Source organism: Cydia pomonella, chromosome 11 (assembly GCF_033807575.1).
Source record: "Cydia pomonella isolate Wapato2018A chromosome 11, ilCydPomo1, whole genome shotgun sequence".
NCBI lineage: Eukaryota > Metazoa > Arthropoda > Insecta > Lepidoptera > Tortricidae > Cydia > Cydia pomonella.
This window is the reverse complement of record NC_084713.1, coordinates 1,983,375-2,002,561: the sequence shown is the minus strand read 5'-3', so window position 1 is coordinate 2,002,561 and position 19,187 is coordinate 1,983,375. Positions and strand designations below refer to the sequence as shown.

The 19,187-nt window shown below is 35.5% G+C and overlaps 1 protein-coding gene across 4 annotated transcripts in view; it reads right to left on the bottom strand.

The window, feature by feature from the left end:
• Positions 1-19,187, bottom strand: part of LOC133522611 (syntaxin-binding protein 5) — a 458,488-nt gene that overhangs the window by 138,041 nt on the left and 301,260 nt on the right. For all 4 annotated transcript variants that reach the window (XM_061857976.1, XM_061857977.1, XM_061857978.1 and 1 more), the window contains exon 2: positions 18,107-18,204. In XM_061857976.1, coding sequence (XP_061713960.1) covers positions 18,107-18,204 — 98 coding nt within the window. The remainder of the gene's footprint in view (positions 1-18,106; positions 18,205-19,187) is intronic.

Here is a 19,187-nt window from a genome sequence, read left to right as displayed (position 1 = left end):
AAAATTGCACAATTTAGATAGCGGCCATAACCCGTGATGGCTTCTGGTGTCTGCGGAATTAATGGAAGACTTGCCTGGAATTCAGCAAATTTAAGGAACGGAATATGGTTGTGATTCAATGGCGGAATAAAAGTTGATTTAGCAATTTTGTGTCTCGGGACATTCTTGCGCAAATCAATCTAGCTCTGTAAATAGTTATCTTTATAGTTCTTGCATGTAGTAACCCGTAAGTGCTTCTGGTGTCTGTGGAATTGATGGAAGACTTGCCCGGAATTCTGCAAGTTTACAAAAAAGGAATATGGTTGTGTTTCAGTGGCAGGATAAAAGTTAATTTAGCAATTTTGTAAGTCTCGGGACATTCTTGCGCAAATCAATCTAGCTCAGTAAATAGTTATCTTAATAGTTCTTGCATGTATTAGTAACCCGTAAGTGCTTCTGGTGTCTGCGGAATTGATGGAAGACTTGCCTGGAACTCTGCAAGTTTAAATAAAGGAATATGGTTGTGTTTCAGTGGCAGGATAAAAGTTAATTTAGCAATTTTGTAAGTCTCGGGACATTCTTGCGCAAATCAATCTAGCTCAGTAAATAGTTATCTTAATAGTTCTTGCATGTATTAGTAACCCGTAAGTGCTTCTGGTGTCTGCGGAATTGATGGAAGACTTGCCTGGAACTCGAAGCAATTTTGTAAGTCATATGGGACAATCTTGCACAAATAAATCTAGCCCAGTAGTAGGTAGTAGTCATGGTAAGGAATTGGGTTTTTGACACATGCTGAATATTATAACAAAATTTAGACAAATGCATAGAAAATGAGCCATCCATTATAAAAAAGTGGAATTTTAAAAGACATATTGAGATTATAAAATAAAAACACCGCTCATAAGTCTCAATTTATTTTATTTATTTTCTAAACGAGAAAAGAAAATGCTAACATTCGATTCCGTACATTTTATTGAAAAATGAATTGTATGATAACTATACACATAAACGCAATATTTCACAATAGCAATTTTCTTGATCTTCCATACTTACATTTAGGATAGACTACTGTAATATGACGTCAAATTACAATATCATTTTGTTACAGACGTTTCAATCGTCAAGTGCGAGCGTCAGACTTTAACCCTCATTTCTGACCTTTGTGTTGCTTAAATGCCATGAGTCCTATAAAGAAATTTGATCATCAGAAAAATCAAGATCGATTGTCATTATTTACAAAAAACTGTCAAGTAGCCGTAAGTATTGTAAGTGCCGGGGTGTCAAATAAAGCGTTTGGCTTTTATTATCGACGACGAGGTACCTACGCTTGAGTGTATATCATAGTTTCGGACACGTACTCTCGGAGTATCCTGCTGTCGAATGTTCGTTGATTCGAATGTTGCTGGATCGAATGTTTGCTAGGTCGAAATACTTGTGGCCGAATTATGCATAAATGATTGAGTAATCAAGAATTTTATTTTATCATCCTTTTTTACTTCTAATGATTTTTAGTGTCATGTTCAGATTAAAAAACAAAGCTATATTTATACTAATATTAAAGAGAAAACATTTGTATTTTAGGATTTTTCTTTCTGTAACGAATGAACTCCAAAATGACTGGACCGATTTAAAAAAAAATGGTTTTTACCTTAGGGTTTAACCAAAAAAAATTACCCCCTCTTCACATGTTCGGGAGGTACCCTGAAAAAAAAAATTTTCTACGCTTTTCGACCCAGAGAACATTCGATCCAGCGACCGTGGAATCAACGAACATTCGTACCCGAGATCTTCTATGGAATGACAATCGAAACCTCAAATTCGATTCTACAATTGATTATTTCTACGCTTTTCGACCCAGCGAACATTCGATCCAGCGACAGTCGAATCAACGAACATTCGACAGCAGGATACTCCGAGAGTACGTGTCCGAAACTATGATATACACTCCCTACGCTTTTGTCAAACAGGCAAGTGAGATCCAAGTTGTATGAGCTATCCCCACTGCTAAGTATAATCATCACAAACATCTTTTTTATCTAAAATCTCAACAATACCGACAAAATTTCACCCTAAATTATCCCTTATCTCTTTCATATTCCATTCACATGAATGACCTAACTTTTAGCGTGATTTTATTCATAAAGCAACAGCGACCTTCCTTGGAACACAAAAGGCTGCCCTAAACGTCCCGCAGGATGCCGTCCTAAACGGGTAATGGGGGGTGTCGCTTTCCTTCCTTAACAATTGCAACGTAAATTAAACTTTGTATCGAGCTAGCAGGACTGATTTTGGTTTGTGTCGATGAGTATTTTTATAAATTGAAGACGTGTTATGTCAGTGAATCAAAATGTAAAGAAAGTTGTAGTTAGTTGTCGAAATTTTAAAGAATCGACATCTTTCTGTGATGAGTTTATTGGATGCTGCCTTACATACGAGTAAATGGGTAATTGGGGTGTCGTTTTACTTCTTTAACTTTTGCAATGTAAATTAAATTTTGTTTCGAGCTAGCAGAACTGATTTTGGTTTGTGTCGATGAGTATTTTTATAAATCGAAGAAGTGAAACAAAATGTAAAGAAAGTTGTAGTTACTTGTCGAAATTTTAAAGAATCGACATATTTCTTTGATGAGTTTATAGGATGCTGCCCTACATAAATGGGTAATTGGGGTGTCGTTTTACTTCATTAACTTTTGCAATGTAAATTAAACTTTGTGTCAAGCTAGCAGGACTGTTTTTGCTGTGTTGATGAATATTTTTTTTATTGAGGACGTGTCATCTAAACATAATTTCAAGTAAATCGCAGTTAAAGATGTTTATATTGTCCAAATTTCAAATATTGAATGAATCTTACAAGATGACAAAAACCTAGTATACTTTTTTTTTAATAAAGTTCCTATTTATATGTAGGTACTTCGTTATTAACACACTGTATTCGTTAATATAAATAACTTCGTTCGCGTTTTAAATATCTGTACCCCTAGTGTAAATTTAGTCGATAGCGAAACGTGACGTACGCGTTTGCGTTAAGTCTCATTTTGTATGGGTTTTTGAACAGCGCGCCAAGCGGGACGTTTTGGTAAGTCAAAAATCTCATACAAAATGACACTTAACGCAAACGCGTACGTCACGTTTCGCTGTCGAAAATATTTACACTAGGGGTACTGGTCTACACATAAGCAAAATAATTACGTTGTATTAATCATATAATGAATAGAAGGACTTAACGGCCGCAATCTAAAGATTTCTTAAATAGTTTCATCCTTTCCACGGGCATTGATGCCATTCATAAAGCGATCGGAAACACAAGAGCAGCATATTCAGCTCGTAATACTCTGTGGAGGGCCAATATTGAAATGTTCCCTTGGTGTTATCATAGACTACTTCCGATGGAATCCGTGTTATGTAGCGTTTAGCGGTCTAAAAACCAGTACCGGGCATGTTGGATTGTTGGACCAGCAGACGCCGAGACTATGGAACCCTAAGCTCAATACATTCATAATTTCTTTTGATCTGTCTACATAAATTGATATTTTTTTCGTCTATTATGTATAGACACATACAGAAACTTAACGACTCTAAAATGAGTCTCTAGTACTGACCAAAATGTATTCTACCTCTAAGGGGGCATCGTAAAAATTAGCTTTAGATTCTCTTAACTTTGCCACGTCTACAGGAAAGACGCGAACGAGTTAAGCGTGTTATAAAATGTATATAACCCATATGCTCCGTCTAGTGGGTGAGCAATCTGTGAATATTATGTTCCACACACGCTCGGAAATTGGTTTCAGTCGAACCGTATAAGCTACATCGGTAACACCACCAACAGCATAAACTTAATTACCAATACATGCTTATTGATATGCAGATTCTGCCGTCTTCGGTACAGTCAGCATCAAATAGATAGCGACGGCCAAACTGGCCATATATATCTTAACGCATTTTAACGCAATTTGATATCGAAGAAATAAGGATGTGTTCCGATGTATCCGTCAACTGAGGGAAGAAGTTGATAACTCGTGAGATAAAATTGAAAAAAAAAATTTGAACCTTATGTAGTTCCATTTTAAGTTCAAATTTCTCCAATTTTATATCTCAAGTTATCAACTTCTTCCCGCTGGGTACCGATATTTGGCCACTTTGGCAGTCATTGATGTCATATACCGAGAGTGTACCCATTTAAGGTTCCCTGTTCACTGTTATTACGGAGTTTACATCCGTGTAAAGTGTATCGTCCTTTAACAGCTTTAACGCTTACCGATTGTGAAACCCATCTCGAATCAATTGTACCTTGGTGTCGTTTCGCCAACAACTCTTTGAGATGTTTACTAAGCAGGGGCGAGTTGAAGGCTCAGGGCCAGTGTAAGTGACTATTAGAGTCTGTTCGGAAAGAGAAGTGTCGTGGAATGTATTGAGTCCCATACATTTTACGACTCTTTCCGCACAAACTCTACACTAGATAGTATAGCAAAAATAATTCAGCCTATATACTTCCCACTAAAATAAAATGCCAAATGTCAAACCTCTTGCGCAGCATTACAATACTGGAATTAGAAGCCTTTTTAAGTATCTGCGATTTTTATTTAATACTCAAGACCCCAAGCTTTAACATATGGGAATACACAGGGATCGAGTGGATTTGATCACGACACGTAAACAGTGTTAACACGTTGTCCTCAAATTAGAGGGTAATTCGAGAATACACAGACTTTGTGACATGAGATAAGGCTTAACCTAATTAAGGCTTCGTCTCAATTGCTCTGTTCCATATATTTAGTTAGATAATTACATATACTCGTACCGATAGATTACGTGCGTTTAACAGATTTCCAAAAATAAAATAACCTATATCCTTCCCAAGTTGGTTTAGAAGTTCAGTTGTGAAATTGTACATAAGTATTAGGGTGACCAGTACCCCTAGTGTAAATTTTATCGACATCATAACGTGACGAACGCGTTTGTGTTAAGTCTCATTTTGTATAGGATTTTGAGTTTCCAAAACGTCCCGCTTGGCACGCTTTTTCTAAATCCAATACAAAATGAGACTAAACGCAAACGCGTACGTCACGTTTCAAAATCGAATTTATTTACACTTGGGGTACAGATCTGATTTCCGGTTTTACCGGAAAAGTGCATTGAAAATACGGGATTCGAGGTTAAAACAGGTCGTGTTTTTATAAAAAATCAACATAATTTTATTATTACAAATATTTGGCATAATCAATTAAATAACCTATACAAATGCAAAATTTCTTAATGACAGACTGTAGAAAACAATGTTAAATGTTTTTTTAAATATTATCTGGAAAGAAAAATGTGGAATAATAAACCTATACAATCTATACAATAATTGTTGCTATTTGTTGTGTTGCTAATTGTTTTTGTTCAAGCTGTAGGTATCTTTTACTGAGGTGTGCCAATAAAGTGTATTCTATCTATCTATCTATACACTAACCTAAACAAAATTTGCTTTTCTCTATGAATTACCCTTAAAACAATCATAAATCTACAATTTGTAATTATATGATTAGATAAATAAATATCAACTAAATAACATATACATACAAACAAATTCTGACTTTCGAATGAAATACCCTTAAAACAATAATACATATTAATAAACACAGTGCTCACCGCTGTATGCGAGAAAATAAATATTGTTCCAATAGGTATTTTTATCATTGAATGCCACTGAATCATTAAATTACGGGACAATGTACTGTACCGTATTGGTTTTGCCAAATTACGGGAAAATGAACAATTCGTGCCTGAAATACGGGACAACCCGTAAAATACTGGACATCTGGTCACCCTAATAAGTATCCACTTTTGTATATAATTAGTATGGTGAGTACCTACGTACTTAAGTTCGGACACTAGGTACTCGTACCTTGGTATAGTATGGTTATATGACATAAAATCAAAGATAAAACAAAATAATGATTTCAAACCATTACTTTGTTTATTGGAGACCGTAAAAAACATCACAAAGTTCAGAATGATGCAATTGCACTAAAGTTGTTATCATTGTTTTGTTTATAGGATGACACATAGATATCAATAAATAACTTTCAGATAGAAAGTTGAAAATAGCAAGTTTGTTCTTATCAATTTCAGTAGCGAACCGTTTTAATTCATACGTTGGGAAACAACTGCAAACAGCAACACTCTTGACTGGCCATGGGTGGACCTTATGCCTTTTGTAATAAGGTCCACCGATGATTAGTTATCAGTGTGGGCGATGGTAGCTATACAGCCCGCATGATGGTGCAGTCACGTCTGAAAACATCGACACGTTCGAAATGCCAAAATATGTATACACGACCCTATGGCCCATATATTAGGGTAATGTATACATATTTTTGGCACTTTGTCCGTATCGATATTTTCAGACGTGACCGCACAGTCAGCATCAATAGCAGCGGATGAAACAACGTGCTAAAAGTATCTGCCACCCTAGAATCATCAGCTTCAACTGGTTAGGTTATTGCCACGATGAAGCGATCGGCGTCAAAATCAAAGTGATCTGTTAAGATATACGGCCCGATTCGAAGAATGAAATACGATAACGATAAGTTCTGGTTTAGATAAGTTCTCATGTAAGCGCAACCAATGTCACTTTGGCGTTACAAATATCGTAGATAGATCTTATTGGGATCATAGCGGAATCGAAATAAACTTCAATTTTGACATGTCGTTTAGTTATAGATCTTTTAAAGATCTTTCTAAGATCTTTGACGTGTCTTAATCATTATTCGAATCGGGCCGTTATTTAGTGGAAAACGTTTTCTCCCGAAATGGATTTTCATAGAAAAAATACCGTTATTTCGCTTAAGATCGCAAAGCTATTCATCCTTCTTATATATATATATATATATATATATATATATATATATTGAGGTATATTGTTTAAGTTTGTCAGATTAATAATTATTTTCAAAATACTACAAACAATTTAAGATAAAATGACTATATACTTCTTCTTAAGTCGATCCCTCAATCGTGACATCATGTCTTTCTGTTGAAGACCAGGTTCCTCCATAGGCTTCTATTCCTCGCCAAGCGCATGGCCTCGTGCAGTTTTAATTGCATAGGTGCAGTGATTTGAGCACACCATCTAGTAGGGGGAGGGATATACTAAAACTGTAGGTATCTCACTAGGTTTTTATGACAAAATACCAACACAAAAAATCCCCTTCCTTGATCCCTACTAACATTATAAATGCAAAAGTAGGTAACCCTGTTTAACTATCTGTTACCTCTATTTGTTATATAAGTTGCGGGCAAAAACTAGTATATTATAAGTTGTACTACATGCCTAAATTAACATATTAACAGTAACTGTACGTTACTTTCTGCAACATAAACATGCGACGTACGTAATTGTATAAATAGCATTATTATGTTTAGATTTACACACTCTCTCTATATACTTGGATACCGAGAATATAACAACATCATCGGTAATGTTTCGTTTCACTTAATCTTCATTTGACCCTCCACCAATCAACCCATTTGATTGCTAAGTCTTCTCAACAATTTTGTAAACATCCAAAATAGTTTAATTTACGCGCGTTGCTCAGGAATAGGTACGCCCGACCCTAATTTATGCACGTTGCTCAGGAATAGGTACGCCCGACCCTAATTTACGTACGTTGCTCCGGAATAGGTACGCCCGACCCTAATTTGTGTACATCAATGGGTATTTTTGACTCATTCACTTCACTAAACCACCTGAATATTTAATTAAACTATACCTTTGTGTACTCACAAAAGCGTAACAAAGGCTGGTTAATAGCGGTCACTATGACCTGCTAAATTGGTGATAATATTCAATCCTTTATAGCGCAAAAATAGCCGTGTTAACGAGTTCAACCTCAATCCGCTCATTCTTGAGGTTTAATTTTCCTAATGATTTTGATTTGGAAAATAATGCAAAAGAAGTTATATACGTCAAAATGTATGTTATTTCTAAATTATATGACGTTATATAGGGTTGAGAACTACAAAAATAATTTGCTCTTAATTTATTCACGTATGCTATGGATATAATCAAAAGTAAAAATATCAATGCAACTGATTACAAATTATATATGTAGAGTCCGTCTGCACTAAGCTTGCACCGACAATCAGCCGTATTCAAACAATGCTTATAAGATGTCACAGCGAAACGATACCGATCTGTCAGTGTGAAAAGTGACATTTCTTCAACCAAAAACTTCACTGTTGACACTGACAGATAGGCATCGTATCGTTGTGACATCTTAAAAGCATTGTTCGAATACGGCCGAATGTATGGTACCATACTTAACGTAGCAGTTATGTCTGTAAACTAAGCGCAGACAAATTTTATTCCTGTAGTATAAAAGTTATGTACACATTTTTGTCAGGAAAATCCAGGTCCAGATCACAAGACTGACTTAGTCGATATGTGTCGTAAGTGTAATCATAATGTTCGCAAACTCTCGGCCCGATTCGAAGAATGATTAAGACACGTTTAAGATCTTTAAAAGATAGATAGCTAAGCGACATGTCAAAATTGACGTTTATTACGATTCCAATGTGATCCCAATAAGATCTATCTACGATATTTCTAACATCAAAGTGACATTGGTTGCGCGAATCAAGCACCTTCTGTGATCTAAATGAGAACTTATCTAAACCAGAACTTATAGTTATCGTATCTCATTCTTCGAATCGGGCCGTCATACTAGCAAGATCGGCTGTATCAGGTACATGTCTGACATGTAAGAGGTGATAGATTAATCTATTTTCAAAGACAAAGTCAATGGGAATGCTTACACTCGAAGGTTTCACCAAGACAGTGGCCGGTTTGGACCGCTCAGCAAATACTGCGTGCTCCGGAAAGGCTTTTAGAGCTCAACTCTTGAACGCCGGCTAAACGCCCGGACTTCAGCCGGATAATCTAGGGCTGTACGACAGATATGCCGGAACATACCCAGTTGAGCCATATAGGAATATAGAAATAAATCATTATAAGGGTGGGCCAATTTCGCCAAACCAGCATTTTTATCTAATTTCCATGGAATATTGAAATATTGATTTAAAATAATAAAATGTTATGTGGTAATTTGTAGAAAAATAAAATAAAGCCAATATTACTTATTTATGGAAGTTTGAAATATTTTTCAGTTTGAAAATTCGATCCGGGCACAGGAATTTTTTCGTCCATGGGAATTTGATTTTTCTGGCATGGGAATAGGTTTTTTTAAGAATTATTCCTATTTGAACTATATTTTATCATTAATCATTAGTACAATAATAAACTTATATAATTATTAAAGACCTATTTCACAATTATGATCTATTTGCATGGTTTTAAAGCATCATACAAATAAAACTGATGATTCAAAAATTTAACTATTGAAGTTAAGGATCCTTCTGAATTAAATAATAACAAATGTTATTTTTTTTTATTTTGATTATTAATTATCTGACTTTAAGAAGCACCGTCGTAGTTGGTTTTAATTTTATATAATGGCATATCGTATGAACATTTGGACGACCTTTATGTAGGTTTATTTAAAAGTGGTTTATTACTAATATTTAGTTGTTAGCGTTCATGGGTTTGCAGTGAACTAATAAATAGTGATATTTACTATGTATTCATAAAAATTTGTATAATATATGGCCCAGTTGTAATTGTTCCACGATATATGACCTAAATAACGTTGAAAGACATATAACATCCATAGGGATAGCGTTTAATTAATAAATAAATGATGATTTCAAATTTCCGTGCCTAGAAAATGAGGCACGGGAATTCGGTTACGTAATAAATTCACATATTACAGAAATTCTATTTTATCCTCAATATTAAGATACAAACGAAAGTTAACGAGTATATTTAAAATATATACATTATTGTGGCCATGGAAATTAGATAAAAATTGTCGCCCTACCAGTTTTCATAGTTCTGTCGTAAATTTCTAGAAAGTTCTACCTATATTATCTGTTAGAAGACATATGACAGAGCAAGAAAAGGGAAGTGCAGTACGAGTCAAGGCTTCACGAGTGACGGTGATTGGCTTTGAAATTTTTCGACATTAATTTACTCTCGATCTCGGACAAAATTTAAACATAGATCACGAGTTATGTACCACAGAGAAGTTAATGTTGTATATGCTTAGTGATAGTAAATATCATCTAGTTGAAGTATTTAAAATTTAATAAGTGATACTAATGTGCAGTTTTTAGTAGGAATTTTCATTATACTCAAAAACAGATTCCAGACAGGGCACGGGAGTAGTAGTTTGAGCCTTTAAATATTTGTAAGGTTACCCTTAAAACAAATTATTCAGTGAATTCATATTGACCTCGGTGTGGAAGTGTGACTTATTGACTTATAGTTGAAAAACAAAAATGGTACGTATTATCTGATGCTACCTTCCGGTTTTCATCTCGGACACAAAAAAATCGCGTTCAGAAAATGACCCATAAACTGCGGACTCCTGTGCAGCACCTACGCTCACATATAATCTTATAGACACGAATATCTACAGTACATACAAATACGACAAAAGGTCCCTCTCGGTACTTTTGCCTTCTCTGGGTTGGTTTCATTATCTAGGTAATAAAATAGGTCTAAATACATAACCAGTTAAAGCCATAAAACCACCTTTTGTTACCCCTCCGCTGTGTGATATTTAATAACTTACCAGCAGGCCAAGTAGGTCGCCAGCGGCCCACATTGATTCTATTGTAGCAGATCACTTAGGTTTTTTTAACAACTTTACCAGCAGGCCACGTGGATCGCCGGCGTGCCAAAAGCAGAAACTCATAAACATGAGCAATTTTTCAATTTTGATAAGTCAACGTTTTTACTCAGTAGGCCAAAATTTCCATCGGCCAAGTTGGACTTTGGAACCCAGAATTCGAAAATTGATTACGTGCCTACATCGCGCGAACCAACGCCATTTTCGTAGTAGATTTGTTGATAACTAACTGCTTTGGCTCAGCGATCCAAAAAGAATCTTGGCCTCCGAAACGAGAGAAGTAGAGAACGCCACCTGTCCCGATCCAGCGCGGTTTCCTGCCATGAATTGGCATTCAGCCGACGCAGGTCCGCCTCCACGACATCACACCAGCGGTACCTGGGGCGCCCGATCGGACGACGGCCGATTGGATTTGTTGATACACTGTAAATTTGCGTGGATATGCACAGTTTATATATAAAAAAATGTGTTCCCCGCGCCAGCTCGTAACGTGTGAAGCTAATGCGTCATCCATACAAAATTTAAATTTAGAAAACGAAAATGGAATAAGAATTCGGCCCAGAAAATATTTAGGGTCAGTGGCTACTCTGTTTGAGAGCATCTACTATGTACCCATCTGGTGGTGGTTTCGTCAACTGCCTTTGATTTCATACCATTGAGTATGGTCTCTGTGGGCGTATTGTTAAAAACACCCTCGACATCAAGGACCGCACACAGAGCGGTTTGCTTCTCCTCTAAGGATTCCTGCACCTTGTCTGAACCATGTCAAGTAGGGCAGTCTTAAGGAAGTACCCTAAATAATTCTGATAATCATCTGTGAGTCAATGACGAAATCGGGGTTTTATAGATATCAATAAAATGTAAAGTATATTATATATTTAATAAGTTCACTATTGAAATCATATCCCATTTACATAGTATAATTCAAACTCAAGTTATGAGGGTGCCCTTACGTTGCGCTTGGCTCGTCTTAGCTATAAATGCCCTTTTTCTTATAAAGTTTTTCTTGTGAGATTTAAGGTGGTTCGATTTTCATACAAAAAACAATCGCTATTTATTAATTAATTACACAATATTATTACATAAATAGTTGCGCATCTATCTACTTTCGAATATTCATTTGCGCTAAATTAATAGAAAAACTTTGTTTCATACAGAAATCATGCAATAATCAACGTGATATTTTTATAAATTTTACTCATGTGTGTGTGACAAATGTCGTGTACAAATACATTGCGGCGTTGCCACTCCATGCTTCGGACGGCCATCGGCGCGACGTTGCGATGTTTGACGCGTTTTTAGCTGACTCTGTCGACACTGACACTCAGTGTGACCAGGCGTACGATAATTGTCGTACATGTACGATAATTTGGGCCCCGGTATGACATAATGTTCCAAAGAGCATTATCGTACACTAAAGTACTATAATTTCAGCCCTTGGATGATGCCACCTTAAAAGTCTAGTAATTTGAAGCAAAATATGACACTTTCTCTCAGAAATAGGCTAAAATTAGTATATTTTGGGTGTTCGGCTCCTTGGTGTAAGTTTAAAGTTTAAAATGTCTCAATTTCCTGTATACCGTTTGAGTCTATCGCAAAAATACACAAACATAAACAGATTTTTTGCGCAATTTAGACGAAAATTGTCTTTTTTTATTATTAATTGGAAATTTAAGCTTATTTTGCTAGACATTTTTAGGGGCTGCCTTTTTGATTGGCGTACGATATTTTTTTCAACGGTACAATAATATTGACACTCAAGTACGATAATTCTCTTCCGCTCGCCTGGCAACACTGCTGAAACTTGACAGGACCTGGGGGCCTACCGCGAAAACCTAAATTCGCAAATTGCGGGGATCTTTCTCTTTTACTCTCACTAAGACGTAATTAGAGTGACAGAGAAAAATGCCCGAAATTGACGAATTTCGATTTTCCCGGTAGCCGCCCTGGTGCTTGACGTACTTGATAGAAAACAACGCTGCCGCATGTTCTGAATTGTGATTTTATGTGTTTTTGGATTGAAAATGATAGCAACGTCTAAATCAAGTTACAAAAATCATCGATATTCTGGTCCGCGAAAAACCAGGAAAAGTGTAACTGTAATTGGAGTCTACAAAAATGACCAATTCATAGAAAATATGACCTAGAAACTAGTTCATTCTTATAAAACTCAATTTTGCCCGAGATTGTACTTAGGCGAATACCTAAGGGAGCTAAGTGTATTGGTCTTGAATAATTAGTTGGCTAATATATGACTCTATGACTGACTAATATATGGACATTTACATCATAACTATTATACCTAGTTGGTTACGAAGTTCTGTTACTCGATTTCTTTCTTTCTTCCTAGCGTTGTCCCAGCATATTGCCACGGCTCAATGGAGCCTGGGGTCCGCTTTGACAACTAATCCCAAGATTTGGCGTAGGCACTAGTTTTTACGAAAGCCACTGCCATCTGACCTTCCAACCCAGAGGGTAAAACTAAGCCTTGTTGGGATTAGTCCAGTTTCCTCACGATGTTTTCCTTCACCGAAAAGCGACTGGTAAATATCAAATGATATCTGTTCTGAAGTTCTGACAAAAACTGACTCGAAATGATATCTGACTCGATTTGCAACCTCTTTATTCCCGTTAAAACAAATGCTACCGAAAAAATAAAAAATGAAATAATGTGGTGGATTTGTGAGCTATAATTATATACCACACATAACGCTTATCTCGTCGTATCTATAATGAATTGGGGCCTAAAAGAGAATCGTATTCCAATTTTTTGAAACGCTTGTATTACTTTCTATATTAACTAAAAGTTGCCTTAAAATTCAGCTTTTATACTAAAAACGGCAACCTGTAGGGTACCTTTTTAGGGTACCTCCCTGTACCAGGTACCCTAAAAAAAATTAATTTTTTAGATTTTATTGTACGACTTTGACGGCTTTATTGATTTATATATCCATGCCAAATTTCAGCTTTCTAGCACTAACGACCACGGAGCAAAGCCTCGAACAGACAGACAGACAGACAGACAGACAGACAGACAGACGGACATGGCGAAACTATAAGGGTTCCGTTTTATGCCATTTGGCTACGGAACCCTAAAAACTAGTTTAGTGTATTCAAAGGTACTTAAATACAAAATACAGGTACGTAGCGCCCCCTTTTTTAAATATCTATCATTAAATTTTAACAAGCACAACTATTCCTAGTGGCGTTAGTGAGCACGTAGATGAGCTTAATAAAATGTAAATCATTATAAAAATTGGTTGTTTGTTTCCTATACTTAGTTTTTTGAGCATTAGAACTACACAGAAGTAAGCTTGCAGTTTTTATTTGTTAAATATTATGGAATTCTAATGTAACATGGTCAGTACTTATAATACCTTCTAAATTTTACCGTAAAAAGTGCTTGATTTGGATCCACAAGCTTACTTCTGCGAAGTTCTTTCTAATGCAAAAAAAACAAGCATAGTATAGTAGACAAATAACCAATAAATATTAATTTATCGAACATGACGGATGTTTTCGCGTCCGCGCTACGTGAAAAACATCGATAAAAATGCAGATCACAATAAATATTATTCAGCACCTCCGAGTTAATCACCTCTGGTGACAGTTAATGCTCTCATATTGATAACCAACATTGTAAATAACTTGTTGCTATGCTTTGTTATAATCTGTATTCAGAATGAGTTAGGGTTCCGTTGGCAAAACCCAAGATGGCAAAAATGGTTCCCTTGTAGTTTCTTCGTCCGTCCATCCATCTGTCTGTCTCTCTGTATGTCATAGCCATTTAAGTCAAAAACTATTAGGTAGTAAATATTTCAATTAGTTTTGGAACAAAGGTTCATTTTGCGAATCACTATTAGTTAAGAAGTTGAAACTAAAAAATATACTTATACGTGTTTTTACGCGGGGCATTGCATATAAATTACGATAACGAAAGGTGTTTTTTCGGTAAAATTCAAACTTTATTAATAATTTTAGATTATTAAAAAGCAGTTTTAGTTCAGTAATCTTTTCGAACTGTCAAAACGATGTAATAATAAATTAACTGATTGTAATTCTTTCCGATTTAAAATATCAGCATTCTTCAAATGTAGAGTTTACGTATGAAATGATAATTTGCAATTCAATACCTAAAGGGGGTGAAAACGGCTTAGAAAGCTTTGACAACTTCTATCCAAGCAAGGTAGTTTTAATATACCTACCTATATATGCAAGTTTTATACCAAAATCTATCGAACTCAAAATTGACCTCAATTAATTTTCATTCTCAACAATAAATCTTGACCATCCCTTTAGTTAGTGTATTATCGTTTCATTTCAACCAAAACACACTAATTGCGAAAAACAATGAAACAAAAATTAACCTTATTACGCTACTAACACGGTTCACTATGGCTTAGCTTGTGATTATTAACTCAAAGAAACGGGACTTAATCGCGTATTAAGTTTTAAATTTAATTTAGTTTAGAGGACGGCGTTGTCCCCGCGGTCTCGGTGAAGACGTTGACGTCTCGTGTTGGTGTTCTCCGAGACCGCGGGGACAACGCCGTCCTCTAAACTAAATTAAATTTAAAACTTAATACGCGATTAAGTCCCGTTTCTTTGAGTTAATCTTTCTTCCTAGCGTTGTCCCGGCATATTGCCACGGCTCAAGGGAGCCTGGGGTCCGCTTTGACAACTAATCCCAAGATTTGGCGTAGGCACTAGTTTTTACGAAAGCGACTGCCATCTGACCTTCCAACCCAAAGGGTAAAACTAAGCCTTGTTGGGATTAGTCCGGTTTCCTCACGATGTTTTCCTTCACCGAAAAGCGACTGGTAAATATCAAATGATATTTCGTACGTAAGTTCCGAAAAACTCATTGGTACGAGCCGAGGTTTGAACCCGCGACATCCGGATTGCAAGTCGCACGCTCTTACCGCTGGGCCACCAGCGCTTCATTTCTTTGAGTTAATAATGTACAGGGTGGCCAAATAAGAAGTATACATTTTGTTTTTAAATTTTAACTGTATTAAGTTCAAAAATTATTAAGTATTGTTTTAAAAATATATTCTTCAAGGTTGGCAAATTCATGCAAAACATAATGTCTGACATATGTCCACCTCTAACAGCAGGCAAATGTAAGCCCTTATCATCCCAATGTTCAGCATCTATTCGCACACTTTTGGCATTATCTTAGTACACTTGTGTCGAATACTCGGTTTTAACTGTTTAAATTTCATCTGCTCGTTAGCATAGACACGTAATTTTAGATAGCCCCACAGAAATAAGTCAAGAGCTGCAACATTTGGGGAATTCGGGTGCCAATCACTGTCACTTTTTTTCAAAATTAATCGAGCAAACAACGTGTTTTAAACAACAGAAACATTTGAGATAAAATTGCTTGCTGCTAGTGGTAGACATTTGGCAGAAATTATCTTCCGTATACAAATGCCAACCCTGAATAATATATTTATGAAAAAATATTTAATAAAATTTCCACTTCTTGTAATTAAAATTTAAAAACAAAGTGTATCATTCTTATTTGTCCACCCTGTATAAAAATCGTGAAAGTTTTAATGAGGAATTAGTGAGTTTTGGTTGTCAACCTGACGATATGCACCTGACTTACGTAAGAATAGTTCAGGACCTCACCTTTTGACATTCTGCGATTACACTCTGAGAAACAACACTAAGATAACGCAAAAGTGACTAAGATATAACTATTACAGACAAATTAAAATCAACTCAATAGTTATCAAGAGTACTATTTTGTACAACTTTTTGTTTAACTGTGTCATTCAATAAACTGCTTTAGAGAATTGTATTAAGGTACAATGTTGTCCGTTCGTTTTGTTAATGAGGGTTAGTGAGCGAGTAGGTATGGAATTTGTTTACAGTTATTATAATGTTACACTTGACAACGGTTAATTAATCAATTGTCAGCTGATATTTGTGATTGGAAAGTTTTTGGTTTTGGGATTTCAAAACTCCTCTCGGTTCAGTTGAAGGATAAAGAAAAGTGCCAAGATATTGCGTTAGATAGAATAAGTAATACACTTTTTCACCACACCAGCTGGTAAAGGCTTTCTTGGTACTTTAAAAACGGATAAAAAAGTTACATTTTATCCACATGTGTGGCAAAATGATTTAATTTGGCTAATGGATTTGACTTTAAAATTATGATTTCGAATGATAAATATTTGACGTTCATTTGATTTGGTTTGATTTTATTTGGTGTTTTACAGTTAGTATTTTCGTCGCGTCGTCGGTGTGGTGAAAATGTTTGTTTCATTCGGTGGCAAAATTTGTTGAACCCTCGCAACGCTCAAGATTCCACTTTTCGAACCAGTCGTCGTGGTTCAATTATGAAATCTTTTGCTTGCTCGGGTACCAATATTAGCACGAGCAGTTAATAAACGACAACTTTGCCCCCTTGTTAAACAAATAACTATAGTATTTATTAGTAAAGTTGTCTCGAACCATATTAGATTCGCATACCTTGGAATACAGTAACAGACTATAAAGCAATGGGAACAGCACAAGCACATATTAAGATTTAATTTATCTTTTTGTTCCCAAAAGTTACGAATATTTGACAACAGAAACGTCCACAATGGAAGTCCATCTTCTAAGTAGAAGGGAATACATACACCAAAACTACACTCAGGCCGCCTTTCCCGACATAAATAAATACCTAAGTTATAACGCAACCTAACTTATAAGGCTCCAGTATCTTCAAATTTCAGAAACAGAAGAGACACATTTAGTATTCATGACCCAAATAGAATATTGATCGTCCAAATCACGCATTGTACGTATAAAATCTTAAGAGGCTGTCAACACCCAATGTCCTTGAAAGTGATGTTACTTAAACAGTTTTTTAAGAAAGACTATTTGTTTTAGTCAAGTAAGAAAAATATATGTTCATATTAATTATATTTCAAAGACCGTGGTTGTACTCGATACATGATTGAACGAAATCGGCTCGATAGAAAATAATTGCAAAGATTGGTCTTAAAATCACAATTAAACGGTTCTATGTCTTTATTGTTTTGACTTATAGGTCTGCAATTAAAACCACAATTTCAAAACATTTATATCTAAACCGCTGTTGAGTAAAATATTACACTAATAATCCACTTTTTTATTTAAATATTTTTCTTATTATTCCCTTGCCCAGGCCCAGTAACATGCGACAGTGCTATCTCATTTACTCCGATACAAATAGACAGTGTGCGTGCTTTAGGTATTGACAGCCTCTTAATGTTGTCATTAAAATACAAATTAAAAGCCAAAGGCATATTGGACGGAAAACTGAGCAAATAGCTTTCTGAACTGTTTTCTATACGTAATTCTTGTCTTACCTCTCACTCTAGTTTAGAGTGTTACTTTCGTGTTAGAAAAGGATACATTCTCAGGTTGCCGCCTTTGTCGCCTATAGCGAGCAGCTTCTGTATGGGGTCCCATGCTAGCGCAGTTGGCGAGAACGGGAAGCCATGTCGAAATGTCTGAAACAAAAGAAAGTGACCGTTAGCTTAGCTTCAATTTGGGGCATATTGTATTAACAACCACTGTCTGAACTGATCATTGGTGGACCTTATGCCTTTGCAATAAGGTTTATGAGGTCTTGGTGGCTCAGATGGCATGGCCGTGAGTTCAAGTCTCTCCCAAGACAGTAATTTTTCCACTTCTAAATTTATTCTAACCTCATAATATCTATTAAAATACAACTAATTTTGCATTAATCAGTGCCTGTATACGATACCACAAATTATTCCTATAGTGTTTTATTTCTATAGATATAAACTGATAATTACATTCCTGATTTGAGTAAAATGTATAAAAAAAATAGAAGCAAACATTTAACAAACGAAAATATATAACAATGGGGAAAGGAACCTTTGTTCGGGTCTCGTGATTAAAAAGTTTCTTGTTGCTCAGAAACTCAAGCTTTCCTTTGCTTTGTCAAGGGCCGCACGGCTCTCCACATAATTATATACAAATACATATCTATAGATGTTACTCAATATATTTCTAAATATAATCAAATTAGTATTTAATAAATGTTCTGTCTTCATGTTCATTTTTTGTGTTATGTAATTTATTGTATTGTTTCGCAGTGCCTTAGTAATAATACTACTGTAACTAGTTTTAATAATAAATAAAATATTAAACAGGTCCGTTACTTAGATACTGACCAAAATAAAAAGCCTAAACTGCTAGGTACATGTAGTCGAAATCCATTTGATGAACAGTCAAGTGCAAAAATATGTATCGAAAGAATCGTTTCATAAATATAGTACTACGCTCTTATTACAGAATGGAATAAGATGCTATGTCCCATATTTTTGAGTAAGATGTGTACACCCATATTTTTACACTTGACTGTACGTAATTAAATGGATTTAAACTATATTATAAGCATAAGCTAGCTTTAGGCGAGTAGAATAACGTTAACATTTAGAACACGCAGTCTGTTCGTATGACAGTT